We start from the raw sequence: 13678 nt of genomic DNA, 5'->3' as shown, positions 1-13678 counted from the left end.
TCAGAATACTGTAAACTGTAAGTCACAAATATAAAATTTTTCAGTCTTCTGGTCTGACACAGTCCAGGAGAGAAGAACTTTTTTTTTTCTTGAGACATACAGCCAAAGTCAAAACCAAGTCAAAACTGAAGTATTCAAGGATAACTGGACACTTGGCTACAGAATGTTTCTTAGGCAGCTGTATGTGTTTCATGTGTTTTATGTCATTCATGTGTTAGTTCAGGTACTATATAGACTCAGTCACTTGGCTCAGGGTTACTGAGAGTTCATTTTAGATGGGGTTGTGTCTCAGTATCAGGAATAGCGAGGGAACTACTAATGCTTAAAAAATGGAAAAATCATTTAGAGATTCTCAGCTACCACCTAGACACAGGTTGACAGAAGAATGCTGAGCTGACAGACTGTAGGTCAAAGACTATTTACACAAAATATTGAATATGCTGATTTGTTGTGCCCCATTTGTATCTTTCAGATTTATTTGAAGCTCCTAAACTTTGCACACCATTCTTTCTATGTCAATGTGCTTAAATTAAAGCTGAGACTTGGTGTTTTAAAGCAATATCCATCATTTTATTCCAAATCAGATGTTCTGAAACCCAGGACCTGAAGAAAAAACACGTCAAACTGTCCAAACACGGACCATCTGTGCTGCAAACATGACAAACAGGATGTGATATCATTTGACTTTGAGGGAAATAATTTGAGAAAGCTTTACCCTTCTTTCTGCTCTTATTTTCCCATCTTTTTTCTTGGTGAGAAGTGTTTGTGATGTGGTTGTGTTATAGACAGAAGGGAATCATGTATGTATCCTAGAACAGGTGCTACGTTACAGCTGTGAAATAACGAAACGTTGTGGATGATTTAACGTTCTAACAGCGCGAAAAATGCTGTTGTTATGGAACGTAATTTGGCACATGAGAGCTGTGAGCTGTGGTCGCTGACTGGGATCAGTAGCAGGATTACTGGTCATTTCAGCCTGTGAATAAACACACACACACACACACACACACACACACACACACACACACACACACACACACACACACACACACACACACACACACACACACACACACACACACACACGTTTGTTTTTCTATACCGGTGGGGACTTACCATTGACTCCCATTCATATCTAACTCCTAACCCTTACCCTAACCCTAACCTTAACCATCACCAAATCAATGCCTACCCCTAAACAAACGTTTTTGCACTTTTACATTTTTTATTAACAACAATATGGCCAAGAAAACGGTGTTGCCACCCGTGGGGACCTCATTTTAGGTCCCCACCGTAAGACAAGTCCCCACCTTTATAGCAAATAGTCAGGTCAAAGTCCCCACCGGTATAGCAGAAACAAGTACACACACACACACTCCAAACACATGATTTAGAAACTGTTCATAATTCTGGCTGGTATGTGTGCAAGTAAAGCTGTGTTTCTGTGTACTTAGATTTACTTGCTGCTCTACCACAGGAAACACTTACTAGTTAATACTCAGTATCTATGGCTGGGGTGTCAAACATGTGGCCCGTGGGCCAAAACCAGCCCTCCAGACGGTCAGGTCCGGCCTGTTGGACGACTTTTTAAAACTTTAAATTCCAGAGACGACATTAACTGCGTACTGTAAATTAGTACAACTATAAAGTTACAATAATTTCTAGACCAAGACAAGTTGTTTTGATCATAAAGTAAAATACTACATTGTTCAATGTTCTTTTGCCATTTTGTGTCTCATTTTTGTAATATTTTGTCTTTTTTTTGTTGTTTCTTTTTCTTTTCTTTTTTTTGCCTGACCTTTGTTGCATTCTTTCTCATTTTTGTCATTTTGTGTTTCCTTTTGGTCTCGCTTGTGTTTTTTGTTATTTTTGTCATGGTGTGTTTTGATTTATTCATTGTTTTGTGTGTCGTGTTGTGTGTGTGTTTTTTGTCTCCCTTGTGATGTTTGTCTACTTTTTTGTTGTTTTGATTCTCACTTTTGTTGTCATTTTTGGTCTCGTTTTTGTCGTTTGTCCATTTTTTGTCACTTTGTAACTTTTTTGTCCATTTTTTTGTCTCTCTTATTTTGTTTTGTGTTATTTGACCAATTTTTTTGTCTTGTTTTTGTAATTTTGGGTCTTGTTTTTGTCATTTTGTTTCTCATCTTTGTAGTATTTTGTCTTGTTTTTGTTGTCTTGCCTTTTTTTGTTGTCTTTTTGTCTTTTCTTGCCTGACGTTTGTCATTTTGATCATAAAGTAAAATCCTATATCGTTTAGCTCCAGGTACCTGTAACTAAATGTTTTGTGTCTTTATATAAACACTATGATGTGTAAGCTCTAATGTGTAAATGAAAATGAATTTGTTTTTCTTAACAAATTTCAGGTTGTTCATAATGTTTTGCAAAAAGATAATTCCTTAAATGTGATCATTTTCAAAATGTACTTCTTTTGTACTAAAACAAGGGAAAAATTAGGAGTTGTGGTTATTTTTTTTAGGTTATTATTCTGTGATTTTACTGGTCCGGTACACTTCGGATCAAACTAGGCTGAATGTGGAACCTGAACTAAGATGAGTTTGACTCCCCTGGTCTATGCCATGGATGATGGTTTCTCAATGCTTAATTAAAGGTTTTTATCTCTGCTATCATCTCTTTTGGGGTCACATGGTGTAGAGTTGTTTGTAGTGTCCATGTTGTTCTGGATTTCCTGAGGCTGAACCGTTAACAGTTCATTAAAGTCGCTGTACATCTCTCTTGCATTCTGAGCTGTACATTAGAAGGGACAGAACACAGCTCTGGTTAGCCTAGCCTCAGTGCTTTACTGCTGTGACCTCCACGCTCTGTTCAGGCTGCAGGCTTCGCTTTGATGAGCCTTCTCTGGATGCTCAATGCCAGCCACCATCTTGTCTGGGCACATTCACCAGATATGTGAAACCGTCCATCACCGCTTGTTCCTCTTTCTGCACTGTGAATGGTGCTGGGTTGTTGACATTAAGGGTCATGACTTTAGCCTTAACAGTGGACACGTTATCATTTGATTGGCCCCATATTGTTGCCATTGTTAATAACTGTTTATATGACTTCACCTTCAGTTGAATGTCAGTTAATTTTAGATTGACTTCACAGCCATATACAGTCAATAGTACTGATTCCTAGACGCTGTTTTATTCACCTTAAGCTTGTTAAAGTTGTGACATTAGTGCTGATAATTACCCTGAATGTTTGTGTGTGTGTAGATGACTTAGGTGAGCTGTTGTTGGGGGAATGCAAACTCCAGACGTACTTGAAGGAGAATCCCATCAAACAGGGTGCCAGTCCCAGAGGCCCACGACCCAAACTGGTGGAGGTCAGGAAGCACCTCACTGCTGCTCTGGACAGAGGAAACCTCAAGGTAACCAGACAGATGGTTAACAAACTGATTCAGTGACTGTGTGGCTCATGCAGACTTCTGATAAATCAGTGCATGACACTCTAAAGATGCATTTTCACCTTTCAAATTCACTTTTTGTCTCTTCCAGCCTGATTACCTCCAGGAGACCAGCCTGCTGATGGCCAAGCTCTGCTATGTGGAGGGAGACTACAGAGATGCTTTAGGTAGCCCACGCACACTTATTTTTTTTTGTTTTTTAGCTCACTTTCTGATTTCAGTATTGATCTGAATGCAAAACTAAGCAGTCAGTCAGTTTATCCATTGATCATGAACTGATGTTTTGACAGGTCACTACGGCAGGGTGAGCCTGGATGACATGCAGCTGGTGGGAGCTCCTGTGTACAGGTTGTCCATGATAGCGGAGGCTTATGCTACTAAAGGTACACACAGACCCAAGCTCATCGGTTCATGTCTGTAACCTTTTTAAACTCGCTTCACCCGTCTTCAACCTAATGTGCCTTAATCGCTGCAGTACTCCTTCTCTCCACATGGTGGCAGTACAGTGTCACTGCTGATCAACAGCATAATATGAATGCATATACACAGGACAGGAAGCACTGTTTGTCCTTGAGTAATGTGTATTTAGTTGGTGTATTCCTTTTTTAATGTCATTCTGTTCTTTAATCAGATGCAGAACAGACTCAAATTATTCATATTTTTAGTCCCACAGCACTTGAAAAACATTCATCAGTAGCAGAAGTTGATCATCCTGGTGTCAAAAGACAAACGCAGAATGTGATAACTGTCATGTTTCGTTAGTTTTCCTGTCACCCTGATGATTCCCCCCGTCTCCACCCAGGCTTGTGTCTAGAGAAGGTCCCAGCTGCTTCTCCATCTCTGTCCAATAAGAACACTGGGTCTCCACTGTCCAATAGGAACACAACAGAGCGGGACCAGGAAATCATCACCTGCTATGAAAAATCTGGAGACATTGCTTTGCTCTACCTGCAGGAGGCTGAGAAGGTGTGTTTAAGTGTGTGTGAGGGTGTGAAATCAGCCCACTAGCTGATATCTACCCTGTGCAGTGTTTTCTTCCAGTGTCACACAAGCGCTCATCAAATATCCTGCCATCTCTGAGGATGTGTGATGAGTACGCTGCTGCCTGTGTGCAAGTTTGAGTAATGCGCTGCCGCCCATGATAGCCAGCTGGCAAACAAATCTCTTCCTCTTTATTTGGAGAGCGTCTGAGAAGATGCACAGACTGAGTGAACGGCAGTAAATCACAGGAGGAGACGCATCAAACAATCCTACTAAGAATGTATTTAGAATGCTGTGAAAAATATTCCCTGAATTTAAAAAAAAAGAAGGTGAGACACTAAAGGTGGGATTTAGGGAATAATATAAAATGGTCTCAGTGTGCCCACAGTATGGAGAGAAAGAAACATAACATACAGGAATCTTTTAAAATCTCATAGTGATATTATAGATTAGGTAAACTATGATAAAGCCTATGGATTCCACTAGCAGTTGTTTCTACAATCTGCTGGTTGTTTTATGAATTTTTTGATTGCTAAAATATGTATCACAACGTATTCAACTGTCTTTTTTTTTGTCCAATTAATACAAAAATATTTATGTAAGGCACAGTAAAGCAGCAAACCAGAGCTGGAACCAGAGAATTCAAGGCATTTGTTTTCAGAATAGAAAGAAAAGGAGATTCAGTTTCCTGCTGATTTACTACTAGATTATTTGCTGAATGGTTTTAACTCAATCTCCAGCATAATTGCCTCAAAACACAAATGAAACCAGCAGATTGTTACAGGTTTATCAATCAACACCAACCTCTATCTTACCATTTACCTGACTGTATTGATAGTCCAACAGAAACATGTGTTGCCTGTTAAAATATCAATATAATTTATCGTTTTTGACAAGAATTTACAAAAAAGGACTATTTCCTGTCAAAACGATTTCCACAAAGTATCATCAGTTATTTAATATTAGTCCACTCCATTCCAGTCGGGTTTAGGAGACGTACCTTTGGCCTCAGTTACAGCACTGAGTCTGTGTTAATGGGTCTCAGTGCTTTCAATGTTTGAATCTACACAGACGTAAATGAGCCAGTTTCAATCGTGAAATCTTGTTGAAGAGTGTTTTTCCCTGAAAAAATAGTTGTCTTAGATTCCACATTATTATTATCATAAATACGTAGCCGGTTCAAAGATGACTCACCGCAGCTCATTATTTTTAGTTAACCCAGTTTTTCATTCAGCCAGCAGCAGCCACTTATCACTAGAAAGTCAGCCGTGCTTTGTGCTGTACATTGTTGACACGCTTTGGCTGATTTGAGGCCTTTTTCTGTATATATAGAAGACTTTGACTTAGTTAGGAAGATGTTTTTTTGATTTCTTTATCCGTTTGTATGTTTCTGTAGGCACTGTCAGCTGGGATTCAGAACCGCAGCCCAAAGCCTGGTCCAACAGCCCAGGACCAGGAACTGGGCTACTTCCTGGAGACGGGCCTGCAGAGAGCCCATGTCATCCACTTCAAGAACGGGTAAGAAAGGCATCAGCTGGTGGTGGATAGATGGACAGATGCAAGAGTTGACTTCAGAACTCACAATACAGAGAGATTCAGTTTATAAGCCCATCACTGGCTCTCAGTATTCACACTGCTTTTGCTCTCACTGAACTTTTTCAAGTTTGGAAGGGCGTCAGTTGCCCAAGCAGAAATCACGAACAACCCTTTGTGGGCACTTTCCACCCACTTTGCAGTTGTTGTGTTACAAAGCTGCTGACCAGTGGATAAAAGCTGAGAAGTGTGAACACAGTTAAGTAACAAACACAACGCAGCTCCAAGTAGCTCTTTGTGTTGCTGTTTGAAGTCCAGCAAAGATAGCTTCAGTGTTGCAGCAGCTGCTCAGGCCTTGCGCTGGAGGACATAACTTTGTAGTAGACCGCATGAAATCCGTCTGTGTGAGCAGCTTGTTTTTGCCCACTGCTGCATCATTTTTCTGCTCTGAATATATCCAGGACTTCAGTGTCCGGAGCAGGAAAGAGAGCGACGGTAAAATATGTAGAAATTACAGATGTGGTGTTTTTATCCATATTAAATTCTGGTGTCTGGTGTAAAAACTTCATCACACAGCTAGTAATGAATTCAAACTAACATTATCTGACATCATTTCTGCTCTCATTTGAAGCTCCCAGCATGCAAGATTGCCTAGCGCAGCATGAAAACGTCTAAAAAGTATAAACAAACATCAAAGATGGTAGTGAGACTTGTGAATGTTAATGCTGCGGGTATGGTTTGCTCAGCTTTAGGATGCCACCTTAAGACCGATGTCGTTCCATCTTGAACTGTCAAAGTTGCAGTTGACAGAAACACCTCCTGCATTTGTACCATGCTCTGATTTACACACTGATGCAGAGGGGGAGTGTTGTGGATGTGCTCTGAAGTGTAAAGATTTGTCACACATTACAGTGTCTAGCAAGTGTTTTTCTTCCTGTTTATCGCCATAGCAACCTGACACAAGGTGTGGGCAGGTTTCGGGAGATTCTTCGGGCTGTTGAGACGAGAACCACCCAGAACCTACGCATGGTGAGGAATGAGTTGTGAGGTTTTCTGTTTATTTTGATTACAGATTAAGTGATGTTTGAATTTCGCCTCCCTCAGGCTCCTCATTTGGCTCACTGAAAGGACTGGTTTGACATTTTGGGAACATACTTACTCACTTGATTTGTGATGTTATTTACCGAGCATTGGAGGCTCGAGGAGGCGGGTTTTCTTTGCCTTAGACAAAGCCAGAGTTTCCTCCTGTTTCCAGTCTTTATGCTAATGGCTACTAGCTTCAGGTTCATATTTACTGATAAGAGAGTGATGTCAGTGTTGTCATCTAAGGCCTTATTCAGACTGCCCGACTCAGTCTGTTTTTTGATAAATCGTCACATCTGCAGCGTATGCCTAACCCTCTTTGTAGTGTTTTGATGTATGCTGGCTAGGATTTACCAGACTGGTCCCAGTTTCTCCGTCATGAAATCCTACTTTTTCCATCTGAAATGCTCGTTTTTAGAATTGTACACAGTCCGGTTCGCTAATCCAGTGAATGCAATTTGGCACACGTACAGATGATTTTAGAAAATCTGGAAGATGCAAAAAACAAGTCATTAAATGTGAATTTTGGAAATCAGATCCAACATTTTTGGAGATGATTTGAAGTGTGATTCTCAGCCGATTTCTAAAGATGCTTCTCAGATTTGATGTCATGTTGAGTGCTACACTAGAAAAAATGCCTCTCTCTCGTCATGCTTAGGTGTCTTTAAAATAAGCCACGAAAGCAGTTTTTCACTTAAAAGTAGATTTTCCCTTTCAAGTAACCTCTTAATTTGAGATGTTTTAACCCTCCTGCTGTCTTCATTTATGGGCACCAAAAAATAGTGTTTCCTTGTCTGAAAAAAATCCAAAAATTCAGCAAAAGAAATTCCCCAAATTTGCGAAACCTTCAGGAAGAAAATTCCGATAACTCCTTCAAAGTTTCCCTTAAAAAATTTTTTATTTAAAAAAAAATCCTACAAATTTGGCAAGAAAATTCTTGTAAATATTTTCAAAAAATGAGTAAAAATCCTCAAAAAAATCCTAAAAATATCTGAAGTGATTACATATTTAGCAGTAAAACTTCAAATATATTTTTTAAGAACATTCACATAAAAATCAATCAAAATCCAGCAAAATTCGCTGGATTTTGACCCGCAGGAAGACACCAGGATTAAACTTATTTCAAATTTTCTTGTAAAATACAACTCATAACAAGATAATTTCAAGATTGTTTGACTTAACAAGATATTTAAGATGCATTGTCTTAAAACAAGTCCCTCCATCTGCTGAAATGTCTCCTGTTAAGTAAATTTATCTTAAATCAAGTGGGATGAGACATCATGACTAAAAATAAGACAAATAAGGTAAGGTTTTGAGTTTTTGCAGTGTATGCGACAACATAACACACAACATGCGACAAAGATGTCAAGTCCTGAGTGAGGAACATGCTGAGCAGAGTCAGTTCTGGGGTATCATGGAGAACAAGACTACATGCACCTGAAAGCACAAAGCAAAATGTTGGACCTCTGTTTGTCATTCTTCTGCACTGACAGCAGTGTCTCCAGCGTAGCTCTGTACGACTGCATCAGTAACCCATGCAGGTTGTTACACACAAATCTGATGTGAGCACTTGCCAATAGCAGTGCTTCCAGTCTGCCTTAAAGGTCTGTTTTGAAAAGCAAATTTAATTTGCCTGCAGTCTGAACGAAGCCTCGGTCTTGGCAAGAAAGCAAAGAAGTGTATTTCCCAAAATGCCAAACTGAAGTAAACAGACTGCTGCTGTGTTCGTGGCTGAATATCTCTACCTGATGTTTGTGTATGTGTGTCTGCTCTCCTATAGACCATTGCCAGACAGCTTGCAGAGATCTTGCTCAGAGGAATGTGTGAACAGAGCTACTGGTCTCCTCTGGAAGACCCGCCCACGGTGTCGCCCCTAGACGATCCCACACGGCAGGGACACACTCACAGCAAGAACTACAGCCTGAGCCGACGCCCACGGGTGTACTCAGGAGAGAAGTAAGTGACAGCATGTGTTTGTTGTCGCCAAACTGGGAGCATAATGGAAGATGGCCAAAATGGCTGCGAAGTGAAATCTGTCGCCAGTGTACTTTCTCACCAACAGCTCCCTCGATCCTCTCCTTATCGCTTTTATCTCCATTTCTCCCTTTTCTCTCCTTGTCCTTTTCCCCTGCCAGTCTGTTTTGCCCTCAGGAAAACACAGAAGAAGCTTTGCTGCTGCTGCTCATCAGTGAATCAATGGTAAGACACAAACGCTCTTCCTCTCCTGTTTGTTGTGTGGTAGGTACACTCACCTTGTAAACCTTGCCACAGTGCATCTACATCTATATTTGTGCTTTTGTGTGTTTCAGGCTAACCGTGACGCCGTCCTGAGCAGAATTCCTGAACACAACAACGATCGGATCATCAGCCTACAGTCTGCCTCTGTGGTGTACGACCTGCTGACTATAGCTCTGGGCAGGAGGGGGCAGTATGAGATGTTGTCAGAGGTGAATAATCCCTCTGTGGGCGCCTCAGTCACAGTCATAGTGGTTGTGATGTCTTAAAGCGGCTATCTTTCCCATAGTACACCCACATGGAATTACATTACAGCAGTTTTAACAGAGTATTTTATCTGAACAAATGAATGTCTTGTGACAATATATAACAATTAATGACAGTTACAGCTACCCCGATACAACTGAAAAGTGTGTCCTGTTTTGGATGTCTGCAGTGTTTAGAGAGAGCCATGAAGTTTGCCTTTGAGGAGTTCCATTTGTGGTACCAGCTCGCCTTGTCGCTAATGGCTGCTGGAAAATCAGCTCGTGCTGTTAAGGTCCTTAAAGAATGCATTCGTCTGAAGCCTGATGATCCCACCATCCCACTGCTCGCTGTCAAACTGTGTATCGGACCTCTGCACTGGGTGAGAGCTGTTCAGCAGTCTTAAAGTGTAACACAGCTACCAGATGATTCACTATATCACCTATGGCTGTCCCTTAAGGAGGACTTGTGCTTTTGGGGAGGTTGCCTTGAATATCTGTCAGTAACTCAACTTTGAGCACTTTTGTTATCCAACATGAAAAGCACTGAACATCACATTTATTCCTTGTTTTCCCTTCCTCTGCTTATCATTTTATATCTCTCTGCTCCCATAATTCAGCTGGATGAAGGGGAGTGCTTTGCAAAGATGGTGATTGACATGGGAGAAAAAGCAGCTGAGTTCAGAGCCAAAGGCTACTTGGCCATCGGCCTGGTGTACAGCCTCAAAGCCACTGATGGTGAGTCTGTGGAGTGTGTGTTTGTGCAGGATTACAGTCATAGTCTCTTGTTGTTTCCTTCTTTGAAAGAATTTTAGGAAGCATTTATGTTAGTTCTCCTGTGAAGTAGGAAGTCAGACTGATCGGTCAAAATGTTGTTAGTTCTGACAACACGGACAGCAAATGATTTGTGTGCTCGTGTTAAATCCAAACATGCGACCGTTTCCGTGTCTGACCTGAATGTTTTAAAGAGTGGAAACATGAAGCGTCAGAGATTTTGCTCTGTTGAAAACCCGCTCTAGGGAAAATCAAGTTGTTTTTTACCTCATTAACTTGTTCATATGAAGTTTTTTACATCCTGGAAGACACATCATGAGACAAATAAGCAGTCAACACTATGGCTTACCCTGACTTTGAGGGTTTCATACAAAATATACCTAATCATGTCAACTTCTAATGGGGGACTTTCTGTATCATTATTCTTCAGTCTCTAGTTTGAATATCCATCCATTATCTATACAAACAGATATCCTCATCAGGGTTCTGGGGAGTTGGAGTCTATCCTAGCTGAGGACACCTGAGCAGGTCACTGGTCTATCACAGGGCTATGTATAGAGACAAACAGTGTTACGTTCACATCTAAGGACGATTTAGAATCCAATTAACCTCAGTATGTCTTTGAACTGTGGGAGGAAGCCGGAGAACCCGGACAAAACCCACACTTACACAGGGAGAACATGCTATCTCCAGGCAGAAAGATCCCAGACCAGGATGTTAGGCAACAGTCCAACCCACTGACCACTGTGCAGTCCCAGTTTGAATATTTATGACTGAATCTCTCAAATATTACAGCTTGGCAACGTGTTGCATAGAATAGTTTAACAGTGTTTGAGCAGAGTTCTAAGTGAGCTGAGAGAAAAAGAAGAACTTTCTAGATTTGCACTTTAAACAGAAAGCGATATTGTCAAGCATTTTAAGGCAAAAAGAGATCATTTTCATGGAAAAACTTCTAAATATGTAACTTTGATCAACACATAGAGTTTTTAGGGGTTTGATCACTTGGCCAGAGAGACACCGTTGTGTTTCTCAGATGACTGCTGGTCATTTCCATCATTATTACCTCCACCAGGAGGTTATGTAATCACTGCAGTTTGTTTGTCTGTCTGTTTATTTGTTTGTCTGTTAACAGCATAACTCAAAAAGTCATGGACAGATTTTCACCAAATTTTTACAGGATGTCCGGAAGAGCAAAAGTAACAATCGATTAGATTTTGGAGGTGATCCGGATCACTGTCTGGATCCAGGATTTTTTTGAAGGTCGAAGGACAATTGAGAGAGATGGCCGCCAGAGTTAACTGCAGAGTTATGCTGTTAACAGACAAACAAACAAACAGACAGACAGACAAACAGATGGCATGGCGGAGGTCTGCGCTCTCCGAGTGCTTCTCTAGTTGCATCATGTATCTCACTGTTTCACTCTGTCCTTGTCTCTCCAGCATCATTGCGGAGCACACAGGAGGAGTACCAGAGGAAAGCTTTGGGAGCCTTTCAGAGGTTCAGGCTGAGTCATGTTTCTCTTTTTACCACCTTTACCTCTGAATTGTTTATTTTTCAGTCTCATAATTTAAAGTTGCCACTCTAGCTGGGTGTTGTATTTTACATTGATTAATTTGACCCTACATCATAATCGGTGTATGGTTTGGCATTCATTTGTATCCTAAGACAACCTTCATCCATAAATCTGCTCTGAGTGACATTTATTTTCATTTATTACATCAGTGTAATACGAGCAGCATGCCCTCTCGTGCTTTTTATTTACATCGTTTGAGTTTATTAATGTGACGCTGTAGATGATAAATGTGTTCACATATTTAAATATCCTCTGGTTGGGTTTTTGTTGTTACTGTGGTGTCTCTGCTGCCCTTTTACAATTTCGCTGCTGCACCGACTTAACTTCCCCACGGGGATCTTTAAAGTTTCATCTAGTCTTATTTAATTTTTTATTCCGCCTTAACACAAAGTCTATTTTCTCTCTGTGCAGAGCTCAGAGTCTGTCTCCTACTGATCATCTGGCTGCCTTCTACTTGGCGCTGCAGCTCGCTGTGTCCAGACAGGTAACACGATACAGAGTAATAAGATCAAATCAGTATGAGCATATCAAAACAATGGGCATTTGAGACATGAAAGGCAGACAGCCACAGTCAGAACACCGAGGAGTGATGCATCTTTCATTTTACATAGTGCTTTTCATCCCAGTTCTAGTGAAAACCTGTAGTTTGTGTGTGTGTGTGTGTGTGTGTAGATCCCCGAGGCACTAGGCTATGTTCGACAGGCACTGCAGCTTCAAGGAGATGACGTCCACTCCCTCCATCTGCTGGCCCTGCTTCTCTCTGCCCAGAAACACTACCACGACGGCCTCAATATTATAGAGATGGCTCTGTCTGAGTACCCCGAGAACTTCAAGTAAGCTCTGCACACATGACCACGGCATTTTATTTAAGCCAAAAGATTTGGATTAAGCGTTGACTGGCCACCATTATATATATCTGTCGTCTGTTGCAGTCTGCTGTATACCAAGGTGAAGCTGGAGGCCATGTGTAGAGGACCAGAAGAAGCTCTGCTAACCTGTAAACACATGCTGCAGATCTGGAAGAGCTTTTACAACTTGACCAACCCCAGGTACACACATTGATACACACACATCAAACATGAATACTCCCCAAATACAAACACCAATCCACTACGTTTCCAAAAATTCAATCAGATTCCACCACTAGTATCAGCCAGCGGAGCAACAAAACTTTCATTGGCAAGCTTTATCAAATGCTTGAGAATAGAAACAACTGCTGAATTGATGCCAGTTTGAACAAAAGCTGAAGGTAGGATGTGTTGCATTAGTACTGGATTAGAGTGGATTACCTGTAGGTAGGAGCATGGAGAAACACACTTTTAGGTTAGTAGCATTATAGAGTTTTAATTTACACATGATTATCTATCATTCTTGTCATTTGATCGACCAGTATTAGCATTAAGAGTTTAGTATGTATGTTCCAGTGTACATTTTTATTAAGCCACATTTTCTTTAGGAGACACATTAAATGGTCAGTGAGGTTTTTTCAAGGCCATTAATGTTTATTAGTAATCAATAGAACAGTACCAATATTTGTAACTGATACACAGCTGCAGCAAAAATGAAAATCTTCAAGTTAAAATTTTAAATCATGCAACCTCCAACACAAAACTTTGCTTAAATGCCTTTATTTATGTTTGATATCTGTTTAAGTTAATGTTTATAGGCTCTTATTTGTCGCTTGTAATCAATCAAATGTGAAGGGATGGAGCTGAAGTAGCACATTTTATATTGTAGATTTCTTTTATCTTGTCTTGTTTCTTATTAGGAGTCAGTTAAAAAATGATGATACCACTTACCAGAAGCTAAACAAAGCAGACCCTCATTATAAAAATTGGATCAGTTTCTACC

General features: G+C 40.6%; 1 protein-coding gene across 2 annotated transcripts in view; it reads left to right on the top strand.

Moving 5' to 3' along the window:
- Positions 1 to 13678, top strand: part of ttc7b (tetratricopeptide repeat domain 7B) — a 33095-nt gene that overhangs the window by 1782 nt on the left and 17635 nt on the right. For both annotated transcript variants that reach the window (XM_022201643.2, XM_022201644.2), the window contains exons 2-16: positions 3216 to 3370; positions 3498 to 3573; positions 3697 to 3789; positions 4209 to 4372; positions 5784 to 5905; positions 6871 to 6949; positions 8784 to 8959; positions 9139 to 9202; positions 9313 to 9450; positions 9675 to 9863; positions 10101 to 10218; positions 11694 to 11751; positions 12239 to 12311; positions 12500 to 12660; positions 12760 to 12876. In XM_022201643.2, coding sequence (XP_022057335.1) covers positions 3216 to 3370; positions 3498 to 3573; positions 3697 to 3789; positions 4209 to 4372; positions 5784 to 5905; positions 6871 to 6949; positions 8784 to 8959; positions 9139 to 9202; positions 9313 to 9450; positions 9675 to 9863; positions 10101 to 10218; positions 11694 to 11751; positions 12239 to 12311; positions 12500 to 12660; positions 12760 to 12876 — 1783 coding nt within the window. The remainder of the gene's footprint in view (positions 1 to 3215; positions 3371 to 3497; positions 3574 to 3696; positions 3790 to 4208; positions 4373 to 5783; positions 5906 to 6870; positions 6950 to 8783; positions 8960 to 9138; positions 9203 to 9312; positions 9451 to 9674; positions 9864 to 10100; positions 10219 to 11693; positions 11752 to 12238; positions 12312 to 12499; positions 12661 to 12759; positions 12877 to 13678) is intronic.

Source organism: Acanthochromis polyacanthus, chromosome 1, assembly GCF_021347895.1.
Source record: "Acanthochromis polyacanthus isolate Apoly-LR-REF ecotype Palm Island chromosome 1, KAUST_Apoly_ChrSc, whole genome shotgun sequence".
Classification (NCBI taxonomy): Eukaryota; Metazoa; Chordata; class Actinopteri; family Pomacentridae; genus Acanthochromis; species Acanthochromis polyacanthus.
The sequence above is the reverse complement of the archived record's forward strand: the minus strand, read 5'-3'. Positions and strand labels throughout refer to the sequence as shown.